General features: G+C 41.1%; 1 protein-coding gene across 1 annotated transcript in view; it reads right to left on the bottom strand.

The window, feature by feature from the left end:
• Positions 1 to 1,506: 1,506 nt before the first annotated feature.
• Positions 1,507 to 26,415, bottom strand: part of LRP2 (LDL receptor related protein 2) — a 199,627-nt gene continuing 174,718 nt past the window's right edge. The window contains exons 65-80 of the mRNA XM_035008361.1: positions 23,919 to 24,050; positions 22,673 to 22,804; positions 20,840 to 20,983; positions 19,238 to 19,403; positions 17,480 to 17,608; positions 15,916 to 16,136; positions 14,745 to 14,921; positions 11,960 to 12,079; positions 9,626 to 9,716; positions 8,581 to 8,648; positions 8,274 to 8,391; positions 7,643 to 7,772; positions 6,563 to 6,664; positions 4,908 to 5,015; positions 1,943 to 2,014; positions 1,507 to 1,753 (exon numbers count right to left, since the gene is read on the bottom strand). Coding sequence (XP_034864252.1) covers positions 1,595 to 1,753; positions 1,943 to 2,014; positions 4,908 to 5,015; positions 6,563 to 6,664; positions 7,643 to 7,772; positions 8,274 to 8,391; positions 8,581 to 8,648; positions 9,626 to 9,716; positions 11,960 to 12,079; positions 14,745 to 14,921; positions 15,916 to 16,136; positions 17,480 to 17,608; positions 19,238 to 19,403; positions 20,840 to 20,983; positions 22,673 to 22,804; positions 23,919 to 24,050 — 2,069 coding nt within the window. The 3' untranslated portion in view covers positions 1,507 to 1,594. The remainder of the gene's footprint in view (positions 1,754 to 1,942; positions 2,015 to 4,907; positions 5,016 to 6,562; positions 6,665 to 7,642; positions 7,773 to 8,273; positions 8,392 to 8,580; positions 8,649 to 9,625; positions 9,717 to 11,959; positions 12,080 to 14,744; positions 14,922 to 15,915; positions 16,137 to 17,479; positions 17,609 to 19,237; positions 19,404 to 20,839; positions 20,984 to 22,672; positions 22,805 to 23,918; positions 24,051 to 26,415) is intronic.

The raw sequence follows: 26,415 nt of genomic DNA, 5'->3' as shown, positions 1-26,415 counted from the left end.
CCAGGCCTGTCAGGGCTGGATGTGCTATGGATTCCTCCCCCCTCAAGCCCTGGGCACCCTAGTTCTCAGGTGGCCTAGCATTCAAAGCCCCAAGCTCTCTGCGTAGTGAAATACAACTGACTCATGAGCTGGTCTTAAGAAGTACACCAAAGAAGTCTGATAAAATACACATTTATTAGAAATTTCTCAGCAGCATCATTTCCATTTGCTTTTCTAATCAAAGTACATTTCAAAAAAATTATAATAAGCTCCCAAAATATGAGCCACAAATACTTTGAGAACTCAGTAATAAAATAATCAGTAGTACATGTTTCATCCATCCATCCATCCATCCATTCATTCATGGTTTTAAAAATGTGCAATATTAGCACAGAGAAACAGAGATGCTACGTAGTATGGAAATTGTATATTCCTGCCATGGTTCCCATTGTGGACACTATACCCACTATTCAAGAGAAAAATCTAGGCTCTACAGTACATTCCAGTACAAATGTACGATTTAGCCAAAAGGACCTAAAAAAAAGAAAAAAAGGGCTCAACAAGAACGGTTTCCCTTTCTATTCATGTTCAGCTGAGGAAATAAATAGTCATTATAATGATATTTTCACACACAGAAACGAAAACCCAGCTGAGGCTTTTCTTAACTGGTATTTGTTTTGCCACCATACTTGATGAAGACACAGATTTGCTTTTAGTGATTCAGCGGCCAAGCTCCAGTGTCCGGGGTAGGTAACCACCTGAGAGGCCAGGAAGGACGGAAATCACCCTAGGGTCCATCAGGCAAAAGAGTTCATGCGACTAGATAGCAAACTCTTTGCAGGACACTTGTACTTCATGGCACATGACTTTCTCACCAACGTCGCAAATAAAAATGTCGACTTGGCAGCTAGTGAGGTAACACATATGAGACTGTTCTAGCTAGACAGCACATACATGCAGAAGGGTGCCACTGAATTGGTTTTCTACCTTCCGCATTACCTGAGGCAGCTACAGTCAGATCCAGATGTCCACACAACACACAGCACCCTCTAGCAATAATATGCCTGCTACTCAGGTTACAGGTAATGTTGAACAAATGTTGAACATTAAGTGCCAAGACACAGAAAAAAAAAATGGACCCAAGAGTGGGGCCTGGATTTCTTTCCTGGATAACCCTATAGGGAATAGGAGTGGTAATCCTTCTTTAGACATGGCTAAAGGCCCCAAGTCAATTCCTTTCCTTGTTGGATCATTTTCTATAATGATCACCAACCAATTCAGCAGTATGTTTATCAGCAAATTTAATGATGTGATAATCTTTCCAAAATTTACAAATGTACAATATATTTATAGAATCACCTTCAGATAGCTTCAGTGCAAAGATATACATATAGTACATTGTGATAATTATTTGTAAAAATAGGAGACGGCGTAAGTAAAAAAAAAAGACACACAAGGCAGAGTTTCCATGGACATTTCGAACTATAGGCGAACCGGGAAAAAAATATATATATTTTTTTAATAAAGTACTGAATGTTAACTTTCTCTTCATCTGTTTGTAAAAAATATATGTGCAAAAATGTGTTTCTAATTATTCCCTACCTAGCTGGCATAGCTATACCTCAGAGTCTTCTCGAACAAGGGTTGCAGTGTCTATGAAAGTGTCTTCTGTCGCAGTGTAGGTTGGCACTGGGCCTCTCGGAGAACTTTTAGTGGGAGGAGAAGGTGCTGGAGTTGGAGTCACAGCCTCGCTCTCCTTCTGTTCATTCTCCATCTAAGACCACAATGAAACACGGATCAGCCATTTATTCCCCCAACATGACTAGAAACAGTTTTGTGCGAAGAAAACCAATCTTTGCCGGTTTCCTTAGGATCATCTGAGTGCATATCCCATTTAGCCAAGCAAGAGATTGCTAAGGAAGAATGCCAAATGCTTGTCCTAAGACAAATGGTCAACAATTACCTCCGCGTAGATTGGATTTTCAAAGTTGGTGGTTGGTTTCGGTTTTCGTTTGAAGATATTCCATATTGTTGCCTAAATGAAAAAGGGGAAACAGAAAACCTTCAGTAATGGAATTTTTTTGGCATGGATTTGATACCCCCTCCCCCTGCATAAGTTTTAAATGTCTTCTTCGTAAAGGACAAAGCAAATTTGGACCTGGGGCCATGTGACCTGCCCCTGCAGTAAACTGTTCAGTTCTTCCCCAGATGGTCCCCAAACTGAAACAAACTGAAACTGAAAAGTCTTTGGGCTCTTTTCATCTAATAAATTTCAAAACATTTCCTTGATTTGACATGTAGAGTTGACAGAATCTGTGCCTCTACAATCTAGAAGCTCTAACAGAGGCAAGATTTCTTTGGGGGCTACCGAAAATGTAAAAAAAGCCAGCTTGGAACTCCCATTTCCTAAAATGGTGTCTTGATCTTGGTCAAAACAAGCATATCCCTTGATCCTTGATCCCTTGATCCTTGGTCAAAACAAGCATATCCCTTGATCCTTGGTCAAAACAAGCATATCCTTTCTCCTTTCATCATTTCCTCCTGTAATCAAAATACCATAGTGATAACAAAAATAAGCATTTTTGAGAGTTTATTAGATATCAGGGGTTAGTCTACAAGTTTCCCAGTTTACCTTCCTGGCAGCTCTGTGAGGTAGGTGCTCTTATGTTACAGATGAGGAAACAAGAGTCACAGCAAGCTCACATAACTGAATTGTAGGTGGAAGAGTAGGCAATGGTTATAGGACTCTGAGGCCCATCAGACTGAAGAAGCCAAAGAGAAATCACTGTAGACGATGGTGAGTAGCCTGGGTCTTGCTGAAAAGCTGCCCGTGGTGCCCATGCTGGACACAGCTCTGGCTGCCCAATGGAAGGAGACAAGGGAAGAGAAAGCAAGGGAACAGACACCCTACTCCAGCAGGTAGCTAAGGTAGCCCATATGTTTTAGGGGTATCTCTTGCTCTGCCAAAGTAGGGGCTAACATGTGAAGGAGTGAAGGGCACATGACCACAGAAGACCATTCACTGTAACTCACATGTAAGTGAGCACCTACTCTGTACATGACCGCCACCAAGAGAAAGATGAACACATTCAGGTCAAGAGCTTGGCCTTGGGAAGCTTACACTTATGCAAGCAATTACTAACAAGAGGAACTGTGGTGATTTTCATTGCTCTCTCCTTGGGAAATATCAACAGGACTTCTGGAAAATGATAGAACTGAGTCACAGGAATTCATGTTCCTAGATTTGAGTCCTTTGAGCTGATTTACTGACGAAAGATTTGTGAGCCTCTTTGGTACATTAATGTTAACCTAGGGAGATCCTAACCAAGTGCCTCCATGGCTTTAAGCTGCTTTCTCAGTGCCCAGGAGATAACCGACACAGGGAGATCACTGGATATTCCATGCAGAACAGACCTTAGAGGTTCTCAGCCTCAAATGATAAAAAGAAAAAAAAGTAAGAGGAAGAGCTGACACACTGCAAAGATGAAGATGAGAAAGAAAGGGACTACAATGGGTGAAGATCCATTCTCATTTGAAAGTCTTTCAGTGTTCATTTAGCTTCTGATGATAGATGAGCAGGTGAGAGGCTGCAGCACCTTCCGCCCCCCACATTCCCCTTCCTGCTCAGGCCGGGACAGAGCTGTGTCCAGTGAAGAGGATCACAAGACTGGAAAAGGACTGGGAAAAAAATTAACCAGAGAATATAAAATAAATCTGGCATTGCCTTGGGGTTGAGTCAGGCTCAGGGTACATTCAAGAAACACGACATTGTGACACACTGTGACATTCAAGACTTGTGACATTCAAGTATTTTGGGGTCTGTGATAAATTTATCTCCAAAATCCAGTTTTAAATGTGGCCTAAAGAAAAAAAATTCAGTCCCTTGAAAAATATGAAGCTGAAAATTCCTTTCTAAGACAACATTTGTATGTGTCTGGTTGTGTGTGTGTGAGAAGGATTAGTACATAAAATATAAAAAGGTAGACAGAGATCTCTGTTACAAGCTCTTCATTAGCATCAATTTTTTTTTTTTTTTGAGAGAGAGGGAGGGAGGGGTGAAGGGAGGAGGGGAGAGGATCTTAAGCAGGCTCCATGCCCAGCACAGAGCCTGACGCTGGAGTCCGACGCAGGGCTTGATCTCAAGAACCTGAGGTCATGGCCTGAGCCAAAAACAAGAGTGGGAGGCTTAACCGACTGAGCCACCCAGGCACCCCTCATTAGCAGAATCAGACAGCTAGATCTTATTTAGCTTCATATGTATCTATTAAAACTAGTGATAGATTATACATTAACACAGTTTTATATCAAATATATTTATTGACTTTCTGTAGACCACATAGTCTGAAAATTTCAAAGCGCCTGAAGGCATGATAGAGAAGTTCCATTAGTGGTCTTTTTTTCTTTTAATCTCCAGTGTTAAACCCTGTGCCTGGCACACTGAGGGCAAAAATATTGGTTGGTTGGATGGATAGATGGATGGTTGGTGGCTAGATGAAGAGTATAAATTAGTGCCATCTCGTGGTGAATATAGGTAACAGCAGTAGAGCTAGGAACACAGGACATTATTCAGGGAACAAAGATGTACACTACAGAAAAATTGCATTACTTTATAAAAAAGGAAACGGTCTTCTACATGTATCCTTGACACAGTGAGCCCTTTCTTCTAAGTCATTCTCTAAAATCAAGCACCTCTGGTTTTCTGTATGATCTCCCATGTCACAAGGAATATCATTCCTGTTCAATCAACATTAGAAATGTGAAAGTTTTTCAATTTATTATTTTTTAAAAATTATCTTTATTAACTGCCTACATATCTTGGGTCCATGAGCCTATTAGGGTCTCCCTAGTCTCCCCTGGTATTAGTAAACCCAGCAATTCCTAAGCCCTTTGCAAATCCCGTTATCATTTCCGTAGCCAGCCACCGTTACCTGAGTTCCATCAGCACTAGGGGAAGTTGGCTTTGTGTCCGGAGCTATTTCAGAAGGGTTTATGGGACTTCCATAGTTCTGGTTATCCACATTTCCAGATACAGTCACCTGTGTGCATATTAAAGGACATTCTCCAGTTTTGAAAGAATCTTGGCTGTGAAGTTGCTGATCAACTCTTTGGTTCTCTTTACTGCCTTGCTTTCCTACAAACATAGCCAGGCACTATTTTTCTTTTATGAGACTAATCCCATGGCCCAGTACTAAACACCATTCCTATCTCCCCAAAATCAGGAGCACCAATCACTAGGTCATCTATGTCATGCCTTAATCCTGGAAGGCAAAAATACGCATCACAGTTACACTCTCACTTAGTAATGACAATTTTATTGTGTTCTCTGTGCTCCCTTATTCCCACTGTTGACCATATTTTCAGATAAACAACTCTGGTTTTATATTGGCAACCAAATCCTAAAGGAACAGCATGAATTATTCCCTAACTCAGAGAACTGAGAATCTTAATTTTATCCTCAAATTAATAATCTGAGAGGACTGCTTATAAGAGGTTGAATGTTTGAAGCAAGAGGCATAATGGAATTAATACCCCTCTAGACATTTTTCTGTAACGTTCATGTGACTCCAAGGTTCCCTCTTAATTATTACTATGAATATATAATTAAATTACAAGGCAAAAAATTCACTCTTTTTTCCTGTATTTTTACATTCACGCTTTCATTTCTTCTCAAATGTGGATATGTTTGTCAACATGGCCTCATTTTATTTCAAGTGAAAATGCCAAATAAGATGCCACATCTATTATATCGTGTGATTAGATTTTTGCTATCTGGATATCAAAGGATCAGACAAAACACTTTCAAGATGCAACTATTTCTGATCTTACGAAAGCTATTCATAAAATAAACACTTCAATATTTAAAAGGTACTGCATCTTATGATTTCAAAAGAAGTTTAGGCATTAACAATGAAACCGTATCTCACAAAGGCTCTAGTTGTTTAGACAAAGGAAGGACAGACTAATAGTTGACAGGCAGTAGAAGTGGTGTGGGAGCTACTGATCCAGATCCCATGAAAAGTTCTTTTCCTTTATCTATACGCCTATGTCATCTCCCTGCTCCTCTTAATAGGGCTGCACCGAAGTAAACAGAGATCTGCCTATCAATTCTAGAGACTTTTGTACTTTTCAGAAAAGTATGGGGAAGGCAAGCATAGGGAGGTCACCTCAAATAACACTCTTGTGATACCAGTAAGAACCCAGAGTGTATATCCAGTCCCCAAAATCTCTACATAATGACCTGACAATCATTCACTTGTTCATTTCACAAATATTTACAGAGAGCTGTGCGTGCCAGGCACTGATTGCCAAGCCCCTGAATGGACTCCTAATTCTTGCTTTGACCACTCAGAATGAAAAGGCTCTTGGTCAGCACCCCAAGAAGGGTTGCTAAACCCTGGCAACTATGCAACAAGTTGGTGTCATATCCTTGGGTCATTCCTGTGACTGCACATAGCCAAGCTGAAGAATGGAACACGGTGTTTCCTTCCACTCGAGGGTAAGTTGGGAGAACCCTAAGAGGGTATTATTTAATAGAACAAGATCCAACAGCAGCAGCACCTAAAAGAAAGGGCTCATTTCTCACCTGGGCTGGCTGAACCACTTTGACATCACTGTCCCTCGATGCATACATCGGGTTTTCAAATATTATGGGCTGCTTCCCCATCTCCATGGCAAAGTTTTCACTCTGATGGAGAAAAAAATATATATATCTGGTTTATACACAAAGGAAGGTGCCCTCCTCATACCTGGAGAAATACCAGGTACTGTGCCAAATTTACCCAAAAAGAACTTACCAAAAAAAAAAGGCAAGAGAGGCAACCGATTACACAAAGTTAACAAATGCACTCATTTAGCAGATCAAGAAAACAGAAACACTCTCCCTATATCCACGTTGTCTTTGGCTCCTTAATACAAATAATTCACTTGGGGACTGGGTTTGCACAACAGAGAAAAGAGTGGGTGATGGAAGAAGAGCAAAGAGGAGAAGAGGGAGATGGGAAAGAGGAAAGAATGGATAATATTGTACTTTTATGCAGGGGCAAACATGAAAGATCCGGGGGAAAGGCAGAACACTGAAAATGATTTTCCAGTACTGATTATAGAGACTGTACTAGTCCACTCATAAAGTAGCCATTTGGTCCTCACAAGAGGTATCACTGTACCCATTTTACAGATGGGGACAGTGAGGGTCAGAGTGATCAAGCTCGTGCCTACCATTACATCCTTAGAAGGCAACAGAACTGTGATTTGAACCAACCACTGACTCTAAAATCACTGCTTATTCTGTCAATATTTTACATTGGTGGGGAAATATATGAGACTAGGAAACATATTTCCCATTCTTCCTTTCACATACAAAGAGTCACCAAATAAAAACATACTCTCTTTCTCCCCTCTCCCAAAAAACTTAAGACGTTTAAGATTCCCATTAAACTTAACCCCGTTTAGGATTCAACTGTGACTTAGAGCAGGGGTAGAGTTCAATTTTATTACTAATATTTTTAGAGACCTTTCTGCAACAAACTTAATGTCTCCTAATTTTGTAAAGATTATTTTGAGAGGCATACTGTTTCATTTTTTTTCTCTAGGTTAAAAAAAAGTGTTTCTTTTATAAAACAGTAAAAATGGCAACCTTCAAACCATCATTTACAACCCCACTCACCATCACCATTGAGCGGTCAATAACAGACTCGGGCCCAAAACCAGATACTCCAATATCCATGTTAACATCCGCTCCCGATCTGAAGGTCACCCCATTTCCATTCTCAGAGGATTTAACTAGACTGCTTAGGCTGAAAAGTAATTGAAACAATGTGCAACTTTTTAAACAACCTTTTGCAATAGTACCCTCTCCTCCATATTGTGAACTCTTCCTTAAATGAAGGGCTGGATTCCCACTCTGAATTTACACCTCAAATATGGTAGGAAGTTGCCTCACCTACATGGAAGTGTTAAAGCACATTCCTGAATGCTGGAGCTCTAAGAGAGAGCCAACTTGGCACTTGCAGGAAGAGTCTGGTCCATCCCACAGACTGTGCTCCAGTCGGACCTGAAGGCCCACCAGTGGGCACAACCATTTAAACTATAGAATGTGCTCGGCACCCAGGCTTCAAAGAAGCATTTGATTAAGAAGTGTGATTTGAAATGACAGCTTTAAGTTCACTACTTTCTGTTTCTGAAGAAAAGGTAAGCCGCATGCTGTGCTTTTTTAACTTAAAAAACAACACCTGAATTATTCACAGGGTCCCATCACCCAGGCTTCTAAAATCACTATTCCCCAGAATGAAGCTGACCTTGGTAGCTTGGGCAGAGAAGGCAAAAGGGAGCCAGTTCTCCTGTAGTGGAAAAATCCTAACGCTGCCAAAGCTCCAACGATGATGATCAGGATGACTGTCAAGAGCACAGCTACTGCTGCCAGCAAAGAGGGAAGAAGAAGGGGCTGTATGAGCAGACGGAAAGGGAAAGGAACCGGAAGACTTCAGGGTGGAAGCTGGGGGCAGAACCAATCATTCTTCGGAGACTGAGTTAAACAGAATATAAACAGCATTCAACGTAGGAGCTGTGCGGCCTTTCCGGGTTGCTCGTGGTCTTAAAACTTACTTGTTCCTGGAGGGACGCCTTTTGAAAGCCCTATTTCACAGTATTTTCCCATGTAGCCACTGGGACACCTGGAAGTAAAAGAAGAACTGCTCACAAGCTGTGGCCTCCCTAGGCTTCCATAGCTCTTTACAAGCACATCTTCAGGTAGAGAGAGGTTTGACTGAGCAAATTACGTGTAGAACAGTCAATGTGTCCTGCATGACTTTTGTTTACTCTGCCAAGGGGTGTTGAGCAGAAAAATGGCAATCTGACTTAGAAATTCACTTTCAGTGGTGTGGCCATGACACCTACAGGTCATCAAATAAACCTCGTGGTGTCTCCATGACTCTACAGAATTCTCCCTTCAAGAATAAAACTGGGGGGCGCCTGGGTGGCTCAGTCATTAAGCGTCTGCCTTCGGCTCAGGTCATGTGGGATCAAGCCCCGCATCGGGCTCCCTGCTCCGCGGGAAGCCTGCTTCTCCCTCTGCCACTCCCCCCGCTTGTGTTCCCTCTCTCGCTGTCAAATAAATAAATATTAAAAAAATAAAAATAAAAGAATAAACCTGGAAGCCATGATTGTGTTCTTTCCTCTGACACGTATTCATTAAGTACTTTCAGAGACCTCCATTTATCTTGCTCCATGTTAGAGCTTTCTCCATAATTCCCTTTATTCCCAATCTTTGGCCCAGTCTCTGCTCATCACGAGTGCTTGGGCTGAAGCAGTAGCACTGCTAAGAGCTGGTCTCCCACAATCATAGCATCATTAACACCACTAGGTGAGTAGAAAAATGGGGTTGTCACTTATCTAACCCCTTGTTAGTTAGAGTTGGCCCACAATCCTGTGGTATCTCCTGGGGTGGGGGGGTGTTGGAAATGCAGAATCCCTGTGAAGGAGATGGGCATTTGATCCAGATGATTCTTATGCACAGTACAGTTGGAGAAGCTGGTAAGATGTGAAAATTAGCGAACTGGCAAGGTTCCTGTACTTGTTTTTCTGGCTACTTTGTCTCAAATTCCCCCAGAAGAGATAGGCCTACAGCTTGGACCTCAACATTCAGACTTACTTGCATTTGGGGAGGTCATTCTCATCAAAATAGCAATTTCCTCCGTACATACACCTGCATGGGGGGGGCATGTTGATAGGACTTTCGATGGCTGCAGAAAGGGAAAGCCATGCATGTGTTAGTCAGCCACACTCAGCAGAGCACCCAAACCATGCAAATCTTGCTTCAGGCCCAGGGTCAGAGTGGGGACCGGATGGAGGAGGGGCAGCTAATTAGTCTCCTTATCAAAAGGTTACCTTCCACTCAAGTCAGATGAATTTCCTTCTCGATAATAAGGTTTGGGGAAGTAACATACATTTGGTGGAAGGAAAGAGGCCGTTTATAGCATTTTTCTCCCCAAACAGTGGAGAGATGCTACACTCCAGAACATACAATAACGTTTAAAAGAAACTTATGGTAAAGGAATCTCTTAGGACATTCTCATTCTCATTTGAAGTTTTCAGAATTCTCCTCTGCAAGCCCAGTTAAACACAAGAGTTCAATCTGGGCACACCTCTAAACTTCAGCTGAAGGCTCCAAAGCATCAGGGACCCATCGATCAACTGACGGGCACATAATGCAGATGCATAGATGCCTGATAGACAGCTGGTTAGAGATACCCTATTTTTTAAGTCCTCCAAAACTGCCCTTGCTCTGGGCCCCCGCCCCAGCTCAGCCCCCACGTACTCCCTAGATGTGCCTGATGGGGTTGTTAGTGTTCCCATGTCTCATACCTAGAAGATGCTCAGTGAGTATTTATCACATGTGTGCTTATTTAAGCAGCTCAGATGCCGTCCTGGCTCAGTCCCTCCATCTGAATCTCTACTCAGAGTTCACTTTATCAGAGAGGCCTTCCCGGAACTCTAGCTAAAGGCAACCCAACTCCCACCCCACCCTCATCCCTCTTACCCTGCTTTAGTTTTCTCCTTTTGCTTTTACCACCGGACATTATATATTGGTGGGGGGAGCTCTATTTACTGTCCTATTAGAATATAAACTCAACAAGAGCAAAGGATCTGTTTTGTTCATTTCCGTTATCTGCAGCACTTAGGTCCTAGCACAGTAGGTACTCAATTGTATCAAATTAACTAATTAATATACCAAACCAAGACCTCATATGGAATGACTACCACCACTAGCGCACTTGGTTTAAGTTCCTTTAAAGAAGAATCTTACTATAATGCACTTGGAAAAAAATGTAAATGAGGAAAGTAGCAGACGAGGTGACAACTTGGACAACACTATTCCTGAGTGTGGAATTGTAATAAATGTCACAACCATCCGTCTACAGTACAGAACAAATGTCAAAAGCCTGAAATCGTTGTTTGGTTCAAAATATTGCTAAATATTGTAATCTTGCCAGTATTTCTCCAGTAGCCTTGGGAAGAGAATGGGGATAGGGGAAGGGAAGCAGGGGAAGCAGTTTTCTCTCCCTGAGTTCATTCTCTAAACCTGCCAACTTTTCAGCTTGGCTGGGAAGAGTCAAAAGTGGTGCCTTGTTTAACCACTTACCCCCCCTGGTGGCCAAAGGTGGTTAAGCATATCCCCATCAGCTAAAACTGAGGGATGGGAACCATAAAATGGGTCCTTAAAACATAAGAACAAGGATGTGAGCCACAAAATGGGCCACTAGTGAACTGCAGGATGATTTTTTAAATGTGCATATTAAGAACTGGACACTAGTTAGGGTCACTAGTGGACACCCATGGTTTATACACTCCTTAAATTAAGAGTCACTGAAGAAAGGTCTTGCCAGGCATAGATCGTCCACAGCATTTGGGATGAGAACTAAACCACTGCTTCCTTATTCTGGCCTCCATCTCCCAACAATGTAAGGTACTTTTAAAATGTGGCCCATTTTCACTTGTCAAAACTTTTAAATGAGCATGTAAGGAAAACAGTGAGCCTCCTCTTGCCCTCCCATCTGTACTGGATTAAGGCCCCCCACTTCAGGAACCTAGTTCCCCACTGGAGAAACTGCAGTTAAGGCCGAATGGGTTCTGGAGCAACAGACATCCAGTATGGGGTAGAGAAAGGATATGGTAGAGGCCTTCTAGAAAACCCACTCTTCCAGGTATCTTTACAAAACAACACAGCCATAGATTTGGGGGTACTGGATCTATATAGATCCTAGCAAATCATTCTTAGCAATCATTGGAACACCAGTTCTGTTTGGCTCCCTAAGTCCCACTCAGCTCTGTTCATATTGCCCGCTCTCTCATCCCTCCTTCGAGCCACCCCCACTCTATCCTGCAAAGGACACAGCACGTGGGGATTTTTCAGGCTCCTGTAGAAGGTGAAACGCTGGTAGGGAGTATTCCCAGGCCCCCGGGGCTGCCCAGGCGGTGGCCCTACCTGCGTTACAATCGGTGCTGCTCCCTGCGATGAAGGTGGAGCCTTGGGGGCAGGCACAGCTGTATCCCCCCGGTCTCAGGAGGCAGAGGTGACTGCAGACATCTTTACAGCGGTTGGGCACTGGAAAGCACATGACAACAGCGGTTAGGGTCTGAGGAGGAAATGAGACTGCCAACCACAGATACTGAGTTGTGGCCCTACCAGGTGACAGCAGAGCCCAGGCAGCGTCCCAGCACCGCTAGGCCACATGCCACCTGGCGACTCACCTCATTTACACTACATCTCCCGTGCCGCCCCACCAAAGTGGCACAGTCCCTCCATTCTACTCCTGTACCACTCACATATCCTACTGGCGTTACTTAGCTCCTCCCCTGCCCTGGCAGGTGTGGAAGGTAGGTGTCTAGTCCACTGCGTGACCTCAAAAACTAATCAATGGAAAGCAATCTGAGATTGTTCAGAAGACCAGTAAGACCCTATCATGTCAAGATTTGTCATTACCATAGATCATAATGTGTCCAGATCATACATTAGATAGGATTTCCATCCCACCCTCATAGGAAGACTCTCTTCTGGACTTCGGTTTTCCTACTTGCAAGACAAGGGAATTTAAAGCTGTGAGTATCAGAATCACCTGGGAGCTATTCACAACTATTGATGCCCCGTCACAGAAATTGGTCTAGGATCCAACACAAGTGTTACCGTTAAAAGTTCTCAAGTAGGGGCGCCTGGGTGGCTCAGTTGGTTGGACGACTGCCTTCGGCTCAGGTCATGATCCTGGAGTCCCAGGATCGAGTCCCACATCGGGATCCCTGCTCGGCAGGGAGTCTGCTTCTCCCTCTGACCCTCCCCCCTCTCATGTGCTCTCTCTCTCTCTAAAATAAATAAATAAAATCTTTAAAAAAAAAAAGTTCTCAAGTAATTCTGGAGTCTTCTGACCTCTACCTTAACCTATATTATGATTTCTCCAAGGCATAGATGATCTCTGAATTCCTTCTCAGACTAACCTTCTGTGATCCTGATTCTCTATCATCCAATATGTAACCACAGACATGGCATGGTTATAAAATAATAAACCATATTCCAAAGTCTCACTCAAAATCTGCCCATTTCTTCAGCTCTCTAGAGCAGAACTCTTCAAAGTTGAATGTAATACAAATCACCTAGGGAATCTGATTCAAAAAGGTTGGGTGAGGCCTGAGAGTCTTGCATTTCTCACCAACTCTGATAAGACACAAGTGCTATGGTCCACAGCCCACACTTGAGTAGGGCCAGGAGCAGGACTTTTTTTTTTTTTTTTTTTTAAGATTTTATTTATTTATTTGAGAGAGAGAGAGAATGAGAGACAGAGAGCATGAGAGGGAAGAGGGCAGAGGGAGAAGCAGGCTCCCTGCCAAGCAGGGAGCCCGATGCAGGACTCGATCCCGGGACTCCAGGATCATGACCTGAGCCGAAGGCAGTCGCCTAACCAACTGAGCCACCCAGGTGCCCCCAGGAGCAGGACTTTTAAAATGTGGTTCCTTAACCAGCAACATCACCATCAGCTGGGAACTTACTACAAATGCAAATTTTTAGGCCACCTCAGGCATATTAAATCAGAAACCCCTCAGGTGGGGCCCAACAAGCTCTCTAGATTATTCTGATACATGCTCAAACGTGAGCACTATTGGTCCAGAGTAAATGCAAATCGGGCACAGCTGAACTAGGTCTCTGGCCTACACAGTAATCAGCACTCTCTTAAGGGGGACCAGCTGACTCCAGATTTTCCTCTAACTCCTAGGTAGCCTTCTCTACAAACGCCAGAGACGGGGCTCACCCTGTGTACTGGGCTCTCCCCTCCTGTTTTTAAAACTGCCCAGCACAAGGAACATGGAGGACATAAGAGCTATTGTATCAGTGGGGTTCCTTATATGTGAGATGAAAATAAAACCTCTTTACACAGTTTAGGAGATTAATTGAAGTAACCATCTATCAGAGTTAACACTTGAAGAGAGAACCTGACGTATAGAGCTTAATAAAAGTCGGTTTCCTTTCCTCACTTCAAGAATTTTCCTTCCAGGGTGCCTGGGTGGCTCAGTCGGTTAAATGTCTGCCTTCAGCTTGGGTCATGATCCCAGAGTCCTGGGATCAAGGCTGGAGGGGGCTCCCTGCTCAGCAGGGAGTCTGCTTCTCCCTCTGACTCTGCCCTCTCTCGTGCTCTCTCTCTCTCTCTCCACTGTCTCTCAAATAAATAAATCTTAAAAAAAAAAAAAGAATTTCCCTTCCCTTTCACCTTATCCATTCAATGGTGAAGGTGAATTAGAACACAGCTAACCTGATGAAGCAGGACCCACAACAAAGAAAATGGGAAAGAGGGGTGGGGGTAGAAATGCATATGACTGACAGTTTTAAACTGAGGCTCACATAGCTCAGGATAAGCTGACTAGCCTAGCCTTGGAATTGCAAGAGGGTGTGACACTGACCATATCCAGGAAACCCGTTGTAACCCACCTGACACCTAGCAGGGGTTTGATGCCTGCCAGATTCTGTGGCCTAGAAGTATATACCTGTAACTCCAATGAAGACTGAAATATTTTTACTTCATATCTGCTGGTGATGTACCTAATTACATTTGACCTCCAATTTTATCTTTCTTTGGTCAAAATGGTTAAAACACACACACACACACCTTTCATGTACCAAGAGATCAGACTATAATAATCCACTACCACTTTCCAACAATATAGCCATTAATTTGAAATAAGTTTTCCAGATAATAAGGAACATTTTATTCCAAGGCTGGTGTTACCTGACCGATCATATCTATGTTGATGGAAGATTCGAACTTGAGTAAGCCATGGGTTCACCATCAGCATTTTCTCTTTCTCGTCTCGCCCAAATTTATCTTGCTTCCATACTTCTCCCTTATCCTTAGATATCCAGTAAAACTGGCCTTCAAAGATGTCCAGACTATACGGGTTCATTGCTGCTTACCCACAGAGGAAAACCAAAACAAAACAAGGTTATGAATAGAAAATACCCTACCCCTCTTTTATATCAGATGTCATTATGCTTGAATTAATCCCTAATACAACATCAGGCAGACGTTCTGTACACGTGACCACAGAAGTGTGCTATCTTGGGAGATCAAGATGACAGACATTAAACTAGATTAATGTCTACTGGTTGATGGCAATTATAGAGAACCTCCTCACTTTCAAGTTGCTGATTTAATTTCATTTTTGGACAATCTGGATGGCAGAGATTCTATTTTTTTTTCTTTGAACTTAAGACACCACTTATCACATAAAGCTAGTAGGTACTGGATTGTGCAATTCTGCAGAAATCTGGATAAGAAAACAAAGTGTTTCTCTCCTTCTAGACGTTTCCAGTTGTACATAATAAACAACTGAGCATAATAAAAACAAATGGGCCTAGAAGCGGTTAGACATGGATTTCCACTGGCACACATGAAATGCCACTCTATCAGGCCAACTTAACAGGAAACTCAGTTATTTCAGTATCTGTTGCTAAGAGCACCTTTTAAAAATTATGTTAAGGGGCGCCTGGGTGGCTCAGTTGGTTAAGCGACTGCCTTCGGCTCAGGTCATGATCCTGGAGTCCCTGGATCGAGTCCCGCATCGGGCTCCCTGCTCGGCAGGGTGCCTGCTTCTGCCTCTGACCCTCCCCCCTCTCATGTGCTCTCTCTCATTCTCCCTCTCTCAAATAAATAAATAAAATCTTTAAAAAATAAATAAATAAAAAATTAAAAAAAAATAAAAATTATGTCAAAAGGGAAAAAAAACCTTAATTATTGCTAATGGATTCATTTGCGTTTAAATCAGCAGTTGGGGATTGGAGGGAGTGGTATCTAAGAAACTGTATCAACCTAAGATCAGGTTCCTCCTGGAGAAAATGGGTAGACACTAGAAATATATTTCTTGATTATATAACATATTAAAATCTAACCCATTTCTAACCTGCATTTGCAACGATTCTCCTATCAGTCCCATCATGTTTTATAGTTTCAATATTGTTCTCCTTGAAGTCACTCCAGTAGATCCGGTCATCGTTCAAATAATCAATAGCAAGGCCTGTTGGCCAACCAAGGTCCTCTTGAACCAGGGTTTCCCGATGCTGTCCATCCATCCAGGCAGACTCGATTTTAGGTTCTCTGCCCCAGTCAGTCCAGTACATAAGCCTGTAACAGAAGGTTTTCTTTTTAACATATCATCTAGTGAGGCTTCTCCACTGAAGCAGAGCATGAACTTCCAGCAGGGAAATCAGTTGTTTGTCATGGAGGTCTGGGTGCTAAGTGAGCCTGTTTTTACACTTCACTTTAGAAGACAGGGTGAGAAAAGGAAGAGCCAGTGCATCTGTGGTCTATCCTTCCTGAAAACTTCCTCCATAGAAATTGCCCAGTCCTGTTCGAGTATATATATTCAGACACTTTAGCAGCACTGTCCTGTGTTTGAGATGTATCAGAGAATAAAATAAGGATTCCAATTTTAAAATGGATTATTTTGCATCCAATTAATAATTATAGAAGAATTGCACAGACCACGGATGGCAATACCTGGAAAGGACCTGGCAGGCAAGATAAATGAGTGGAGCACAGCAGTTACCAACATCAAGTGATGGTGAGAGCAAAGCCCTGTCTAGAAGTTCCAAGCAGTACTGCATCAAGAAAGGCATCCCTACTGGGACACCCGGGTGGCTCAGTCGGTTACAAGTCCCACTACAGACTTTGGCTCAGGTCATGGTCTCTGGGGTTGTGAGATTGAGTCCCACATCAGGCTCCACGTTGGGCGTGAAACCTCTCCCTCTCCTTCTCCCTCTCCCATACTCTCTCCAAAAAAAGAAAAGAAAGGCATATCTACCTAGTGTTATCAGTTGTTCTGATTTTTTTTTTTTTTAAGATTATTTATTTATTTATTTGACAGAGAGAGACGCAGCGAGAGAGGGAACACAAGCAGGGGGAGTGGGAGAGGGAGAAGCAGACTCCCCGCCGAGCAGGGAGCCTGATGCGGGGCTCGATCCCAGGACCCTGGGATCATGACCTGAGCCGAAGGCAGACGCTTAACGACTGAGCCACCCAGGCGCCCTGTTCTGATTTTTCAAGCCAAAAATATAGCTTAATTTTTTTTTTAATGTTAGTAACTAAGTTTTAAAAACCTTAAAGCTCTGTTTAGTTCAAGTCCAGTATGTCTGTAGGCCATATTGAGCCGACCAGCCACCACTTTGCAGCCTCTAGTCTAAACCACTCATCAGGTAGAGACCAACCCTTAATGTGTGGATTTTAGACAAACTGGGCTATGGAAAAAATGTGGCCAGAGGCCTTTGCCTTATACAGTATCGGTATGAAGCTTGGATGGTCCTAAATGATCTTTAGGGCATACTATAATTCTTTAAATTAGTCACAGATGTCACTACAAATAGTCCAAGGACAATTTCAATACAATTAGGAAAAAACAATTAAGATATAAATTTTTGACAATCCACTGGAAAATATCTAGAACGTGAAAGACTCCTTCAAGTACTCACCCTAGTTTGGGATTCACAACCACTGCAGCTGGTTGATCCAGGCCAGTGGAAATCAGCCACTTTCTGTACCTCCCATCAAGTTTAGCCACTTGGATCCGTTTACTCTTGGCATCTGACCAGTAAATATGCCTGAATTTAAAGGGACAAGGTTAAACATCTAAAAAAGCCTCCACTGGTCACTTCGGGGGAACGGGTTTGAAGATGAGAGCCTTCAGTTTGGGAGCTGGGGCCATCAAGACAACTACTTAGATGCCAGGGATCAGAGCAGAGTCTCCCTCTCTCAGGAATGCCCCGATCTCTTCCACCAAGGGTCTTTGGAAAGTTACGAGGGAAAGAGTAAGGAGTAGAGGGGGACTCCTGCCTGATCAGCCAGGATCAGTGAGGATGGTGGACCTCACAGCTGGCATTGCCACGAGACATGCGCTTCCAGGTAAGTCCTAAGGCACTGTTTAGCTGGCCCTTTAATTCCGAATGCCCCGCGAGTCTGCTTCTGTTCAGCCAAGAGCGCTGCTGGTATCAACAGCAATCCAGCATCAGCTCCAAGGGTGAGTGGAAATAGCCTTTCCAAAGTAACAAATCCAGCAAGGCCATCCTGCCCTATTCCACTATCCGGCAGGTCTCTGTCCCTTATGAGCAGAAATTTCCATCAGATTCTTCTTGTTTGTGAAGGCTGAGAAAGAAGTAAAACTTCCAACATGAATCGCCTGGTGGGTTTTCAGAAGGAAGTGCTAGTCTAGAGTTTCAAGTCACTGACTCTCCAAGGCCTTGATTCCTGACAGAAAATGCTGACGTGAGTGTCCCGATAGCCTGTGGGCACAGCGGGGACCTAATTAACTTCTTCGGAGATGTTCAAGTCTTCCAGGAGTGCCAGACAAGTTTGTTAAAAGGTGAAAATTGATTTATGCTGCAAATGACTCTCCATTCTTCCAGAGGGCAACAAGCCCCCAAGCCTTCCCTCTCTAACATTTTTTCATTATTCATTCATTTTCAAGGACATGGGGAATTCGGTGAATGTTTGAGCTCTGAGCCTAACGTAATCACTTTCCCATAAATGTCACTCCCAATGCAAGGCTCCTCCTTGAAGAAGGAGCTTATAAATTTTCCACATCGGTTTGCATCTCATACATCTCCCTGATAATAAACCTACTTAAGGTTCATATTTAGGGATCACACAAAATGTCTGGCTCTGGTCCCTGGGGTTCTAGAAAATCTAAAAGAGCAGAACAAAGCTGACACCACTATTAACTCACACCAAAGACTACACATGAAAGTCAAATTTCCAATCTGTTCAGACAATACAGCCTGCTGAAAACACAAGATGTGGATTGCTGCTCCTCAAAGTAATCACCAGAGAGAAAAATGTTTCATCTCAACTGCCTTGCTGGTAGGATGGAGAGGCTGTTCCATTTCTTCACAAAATGAATAGTGCTGCCATACTGAAAGTTCTAATGTGGGAATCCAAAACTCTGTTGGCAAGAATGCTCTCCTAGATATAATATAAAATCTTGACCTCGGTGCTTTCCCAAACTTTTTCATGGCATACATAAGACTACAGGAAATGATAATGTTTATATGACATCTCGGGATAAGCAGAGGTGGTTGTGGGGGCTAGACAGGGCAAGCCCAGGCATCACCCAGCTGCACCAGTGCTGAGTGCTACCCTTATCTGGACCAGCTTAACTCATGCGCCATGGCAAGCAGTAGGGAGGTCTGGCCAGGAAAAAAGAATAGACAAGAGGGGAATGTAGCTAAACTTACCTTCCAACCCAGTCCACTGCTAATCCATCTGGTTGCATTATGTATTTCAGGTTCAGGTTAACTTTTGACACGAGATTATTAGTACTAGATTCAAAGTTGGGGATGTAGGCACGTTTGATAGCACCAAAATCAGAGCCATGCCCTAGCACAGTATAATATACGACACCTGCAAGGCAAGACACACAGTTGAGTTTCATGTGAAGAACATCAGGTAAGGGAGGAACTGGGGTCTAATCAGGTGAACTACTGTTCATTTATTGACATCTCTACTTCCTCATTGTTCCTATAAGACTAATAATTCAATTACACTGATCTGATCAAACCTCAAGACATCATACTTGAGCTACTAGCTACAAATACTTCAGCTGATAGCTTATTGGTACTGACTTGGTTGTCTCTATTTCAAGGTAACTTACTAAAATATATTTCAGCCAAGAACCTATTTACTCTCAATAGGATCAAGTTCTAGTTTCCAAAATGAAGTGTATGGATAAACCAGGGGCAGGTTATTCAATAACTTGCAGTAAAGGAGCTATGTAGATGAGAAGTCCTATTTTGTGTATAGACTGAAGGACAGTGGACAGCAAGCATCTTAAAAAGCATAGGAAGACTGCAACTTTCAAGGCATATTCTTTCCTAGGTGTTTGCAATTCTTGAAAAGTTTATTGTGTCACCTAAGTGTGAAAACACAGCCATAATAAATCTTATATAGCATAGTGATTGATAGTTTGCAAAGCATTTTCATATCTGTTATCTCATCTTATCTTCAAAGAACTCTCAGAGGGAGCCAGGCAGACAAGATTACCGTTCTTATTTTACAGATAAGAAATGGAGAACCAGAGAATCGTTACAATGATTTAAAGTTATAAAGCTTAAGAGATGAGCGAAGCAGGCATAGAAGAAGATGAATTTTCAGATTCCTGCCCCATTACCATCTCCCACCCACCGCCAGAGCCATGAGAGACTCAACAATAAACATTTTTCATATTTTCATTCATTGAACTAAATTTCTAAAGCAACCATCACATACACTGTTGGGTCAGATGCTGGGTCAGATGTTGGGTCAGATGGTAGGCATGCGGAGTTGAATTAGATTCAATCCTGTCTCCGAAGAGTTCATGGTTAAGGTGCAGGGAGAAAATTATGTGGATAGCTATAACTCAGTGTTAACAAGTGCTTTAGTAAAAGCATGTGTAAAACCCTATAGGCTCACGAGTGAGTAATTATGGAACTGTGCCCAAGAAGGATTACAGAAAACGTCAGAGGAGGTGACATTTGAACTGGGTCTTCGATGTTTGAGTAGAAAGCTTGAAGGGTACAGAGATAGGGAAGAACAATCCCTGCATGAGCAGAGACAAAGAGATATTAAACAAAGGAATATGAGGTGGTCCTAAAAGGATAATCCCCAGAGATGGGTGAAGGTTTGGCTAAAAGCTGAGGAAGTTTTGCTGGGACACATGGCCAGGCTAAGGTGTCCAGAGCATGCTGGATAGGAGGAGCTCTATCCTCCACTCATTAAAAAACAGATTCCCCAAAGTTTAACACCTTTTAATTCCATTAATTCAATTAATATTAATGACAGATGCCAAAGTTCATACTCACTGAGACCTAAGCCTTCGGGATCCCAATCATAATCAAGAGCCTGAATACGTTCCTCGCCTTCAAGATAATCTGAGAACTTCTCAGACGAGAGATTGTATTTTCGAATTCGCACGTTTTCAGGCAGTAGCAACAAAGGAGGGCTACCTGTAAAAAAGACAAGGCCTGCTTTATCTGTTTGAATTCTATCTGAACTCTTTTTTTAAATAAAGTAGATAGAAAATAGCAAGTATCCTCCCACCTTTAAAAAAACCTAAGTTTTTGAAATATAAAAAAAAAAAAAAACCTAAGTTTTTATAGGAATCTGACTACCTCTGCTAATCAATAGAACTAACTACTATCCAACTAGTGGAAAGCTAGTATTTCTGTTAGGGATGTTATCAGCTCTTTATTCTTTGTTCTCTGTGGGTAATGTTTGAGAACAAGACAAGATTGAGACCCCGAGATAGTGTCCTCTTTTCCACTGATTTTTTTCCTTATTCACTGACAATAAAACAGACAAGATTGCAGACAATCTCACAGAAGAAATACAGTATGTATAGTGCTAATAAAGTTTACCAGGATGTCTTCATTCCTTACTCTTTACTGACAGATTTTATGATTCTTTTAGCAGGTAATCAGCTCCATGACTCAATTTATCTTCTAGCTAATGACAAAAACAGCTTGTTCTTGTTCTTACCCAAAGCAGCTATTTCTATGGTGACTCATCCCAAGATGCACTGTCTAAAATTTTTTAAATTTAATTTACTTGCATAATGTCAATCGAATCTCATTTAAGTAACTTTCGAAAGTTCACGTTATATATTTCCTCTGTCTTGACATTGTGTTTTATATGACTATGAGCATTTATTTGTCATCTCCTTAGTTAAAAGACTTAAATAGTTTTTAATTTGCTGCCTAATTACCAGACCAACTGCTCAAATGCCTTTACCCTAGTTTTCACTGTCAAAAATTTTTGGGGGGTAAAAATATTTAAGTATGCTAGTCAGATGTATACTTTAAAAGCCCAATGTGTATGAAGAAATTGAACAGCCATCTTACCCTTACTTTGCAAAGTAAAATGTTATTTCTTTATCAAGTTCTTTAAACTCTAGTACAAACTTCAAATCTGTAAGACTGGTAAAGACCTATACCCCTTGACAGGGATATGCCTATTTAGATCAGACCTCTGGAAATTTAGACTATATAATACTTCTGCCACATAGTTTTTCTCTTTTGTCATTTCTATCTAGTACTTATTACTGCTTTCTATCAGGTCCGACTCTCAGATACCGACATTAACCTAAAATGTAGAACTAATGACTGAAGTTATAAATGAGCCAAACTCTATCTGTGATCAGCAGCCCATGAACAATAAAAAAGATTTATCAACACAATGTCCTTGATTTGCCCCGACTGAATGTGACTCTTTTTTGTGATCCATCTTGATTCATAGGGCCTCAGACCTTGATCTTGGAGTGGGAGCTGGAGGGCTTCATTTATTTCCTTCTGTTGACCACCACCCTATAGGCAAGCTTTTGCTGTCTGAATATTCTGGAAGGTGACATCTTGTCCACTTTTTTAAGTTTTATCAAGGTGGACAAGAGGCTAAGCCCAGAATAATAAATAATACTGACTCCTATTTTAATTCCTGCATATTTGTTGTGGGATTGTAGTTACTGTTTTAATCTGGCAGGAGAGGAGACAGAAGAGCCTGGATGGGTGTTGGAAGAGAAGTAGCTGGTGAATTAAAAATAAGACTCTGAGAGTCTAAGGTTTACTTTCTGGTATACTGTACTCATTAGCATTTATTTCTCTGAAAGTCAACTGATTAATCCCAACATGAACCCATCATACCATCAGCTGCACATCGTTTTCCATACTGGTCACTCACAGACCTGAAGCCTTCAGCACAGGAACACTCATAACTTCCTTTGGTATTCTGGCAGTTCTGGGGACAAACCCCAAATTCTTCACATTCATTGATGTCTGCAGATAAAATAAAAGCAAATATCCAACATCTGCTCCCAACCATTCCTTCGAGGCCCTGCTTCTGTTTAAATCCATAGTCATAAGCAATGAAGACTGAGAAGGCTGCAGATGAAGATAGGCAATGATGCCATCATTCGTGGAGCACTTCCTAAGCTTCAGACATTATTTCACATGCTTTTCATGTTCATGCCTCATTTAATTCTCCAAAATGATTCTGCAATATGGACTATTACTAAACCCAAAGTCCCAAAGCTAGTAAGCAATGAAGACAGGATTCAACTGCAACAGAGTGACTCTGCAATAGCAGAACAAAATTTTCACTTTTGGAAAGCAGCTGTGTGTTGGTGTTGTTTGGTAGCACTTCCCTTGGCCTAACTAGCTTCAGGAAAGGGACTTATTCATTTGGTTACTTCATTGAGTTCTTAAGCTTCAGCTTCCAAAAGAACTGTCTCAATCATCTGAGTATGACAGATCATGAGTTAGAAACAGCAAATTCAAATAAATGAAGGACACTGAAAATCATACTCAATCCTTACCATCTTGATAAGCTACCTTCCAACTCCATACCTTAGCTCTCACTTATGCCTGGCGTAAGTAAGTGTGTAATAAATACGTGTTGTTGGACTTTAATGAAGAAAGTAAAACTTTCTTAAAGTTAAACTTAAAAATTTCATCTCCCACACTGATACAATAAGCAGTCATCATTCCTGAAGAATTCATAAATCTTATCAATTCCGCAGACATTACTAAGGATGAACTACCTGCTTACCCATCTCCTAGGGACTGGCAAGAGAGCATGGAAAAAAGTTAATTGGCACCCCCAAGTGTTGTTTGTTTGTTTGTTTGATGACCCAAGAAATTAACAAGCAAAATCTTAACATTTGTTATCATTGGTTATATACATCTTGAAAGTAGAGCTTACTCTCTCGTTCAGAACTGATCATCACCCTCTCACAATATAATTATTGGTGCACTTAAGTATTTTAATGAGCTAGAATCAAGAGTTTAGCCCCATTAAGGGAATTAAACAGTGGTTTAATAAAAGGGAATGAGTGGAGAACCTAAAGAGTATGAGGATCACCTAATGGGAATTGGAGGAAATATACTTTACCGTCACAGGAATTTCTGTCCAAAATACTGGCTTTGAACCCGGGTCTACAGGAACAGATAAAGCCTCCTTCACTTAACTGGGTACAATTTTGTTCACATAGATTCTCCGCACATGATCTTTCTTTTCCTGTATCTGGAAAAACAATCTTAGCATTACAAATGAAAGGTATAAACCTATCTTTAGCCTATTAATAGGACACCTCAAGATAACCCCTTTCCATAAGTGTAGAGGATTGAAGGCCTCTGTATTCAGATAGCTGGTAATGGGGTGAATGCCATTTATATAATTGTATATAATGTTAGATCCTTGAGTTAATCTTCCTGTTATACTCAGCACTGCCAGGCTTCCCAGGGCATCCATTTCCGGAGTCCAGAACTATAAGTCAGGGGCTCTTTACAAATGGAACCATCAGCTTCATATATATATGTGTGTATATATACATATATATATACACACACACACATATATAGCATACATATATGAATTAAGATATATATATGTAATATATATAATATACATATTATATGTATATTACATATATACATATGTATGTATGTGTACATTACACATATGTATTATATGTGTAATAAAGAACACTGATACATTTTAGAGCAACATAACAAATAGGAGAAAATTATAAAGTTGTAAGAAGACCAGTTGAGATATATGTATACATATGTATCAAGTGTTGGCCAGAGCACAGTAAAATGCATATAGTTATTAGTCATACAACTGCTATAAGAACCATAAAGTGGCACACATGGAAAGGAATTTTGCAACAACATGTATGAACCAATGACTTTAAAAATACTTATACTCCGTTATCCAGTTATTCCACGTTAATACATTTTTCCTCAAAAAATAATAAAAAACGTGCACTATGATTTATGTTTAAGGATTATAAGTTGTTGAAAATAAAATTTTGAAAACAACTTGAACAATTACAGTTTACTGTGTTTTATCAAATCTAAGAAAGACACCATTGATGCACCATTTTATGTAATGCTAAAATAGAAAAACTCTGGGACTTACACTATGGCATGTTATCAATTGAAGAATTATCCTTGTTTCAGAGATGTTTAAATGTGAAAATAAACATGCACCTTACAATCAGTAAGTTATGATTATCTACATGATGGATTGCTAGGCAATCATTCAAATTCATGATTTCAAATGATACTTGACATGGAAAATATAACAAAAATGGAGGAAAAGACAGGAATGCTAAATATAGAATATGTCTTTAGATCTTTTAATATTAAGAAATTATTTTTGCACATATGTGTAAAAAAAAGACAATGAAGTACACCAAACTTAAGATTAGTTCTCTTTTAGTTATGGGATTCAAGTGATTTTTACTTTTGATTGTTAATATATTTTCTGGGTTTTATAGCTTCATAATGCAAAAAAAAAAAATTTTTTTTCAACAATAGTTCATTTTTATAGGGCTCATTTGAATGACCCTTGTTATCCCTGCTGTTCTGGAGACCAGATACTCCCAGGCAGACTTAACAGCTCAGACTCCATCCTCACACTTCATTGCTCATCAATGCCCTGAGTTCTTCTCTCTGCCAATATCCGTCAAAGCCATCTGGCTTTCATTTTTGTTATTATTGCAAGTTTGCTTCTTTTATCCTGAGTCTCCATCTACCCTCAAACCTAGATCTTACAAGGAAGCTGACAAAAGATGAACATACCTAATGAGTGATAATAGAGGCCGAGGCGTGGGAAGGGTGGTGATTATCTCCATAAAGCATTTAAGTTTTATCTGCGTTTCAAATGACTTGTCTCTTGGTCACAGGCTTCTGAATATTTTAGCCAAAGAGACTGTAGTATCTCCTGGCTCAATTCTTCCAAAGGAAAACAGATTTATATCTATCTGTCTCCTACAGTAGTAAATGAGGGTCCCTTAAAAATATGATGACTAAGTATCTATGGTTTGAATAGACTAAAAACATTGAGTTTCAAAAAAGAAAAATTACAAAATAAAGCACAGTAGCATTCAATGGAATGCTGCCCTTAGAGTTCATACTTCAAAGCTATATACATGAAAGCCTCAGTTTAGCTCTTAAGAACTACACATTGCTAAATAAGTCTATTCAGATTTTTTATTTCTTCTAGAGTCAGTTTCATTGTTTTCTATCTTTCTAAGAATTTGGCCATTTCACGTAAGTTGTCTAATTTGTTGACATAAAGTTTCTCATAGTATTCCCTTACTATCTTTTATATTTCTGTAAGGTTGGTAGTGATGTCTCCTCTATAATATTAATAAATGTGACCTGTTTTTATTAATTTGGATAGCCTTAAGCCAATCACATAACCTCTTTGGGTCTCATGTGTATAATTAGACTCTGTAATCTCTCAGCTCTAAAATCTGTAACATAACTAAAGGTCCCAGGAGGTAAACATTTCTGGACCAAGTGCTCCCCTGAGTGAGTTATACTCTTATAAAGCAAGAGTCCTTCAAACAAGAGCAGAAACATTGTAAGATTCTTCC

This window comes from Mirounga leonina, unplaced genomic scaffold, assembly GCF_011800145.1.
Source record: "Mirounga leonina isolate KUSES-001 unplaced genomic scaffold, KU_Mleo_1.0 Mir_151, whole genome shotgun sequence".
NCBI lineage: Eukaryota > Metazoa > Chordata > Mammalia > Carnivora > Phocidae > Mirounga > Mirounga leonina.
The sequence above is the reverse complement of the archived record's forward strand: the minus strand, read 5'-3'. Positions and strand labels throughout refer to the sequence as shown.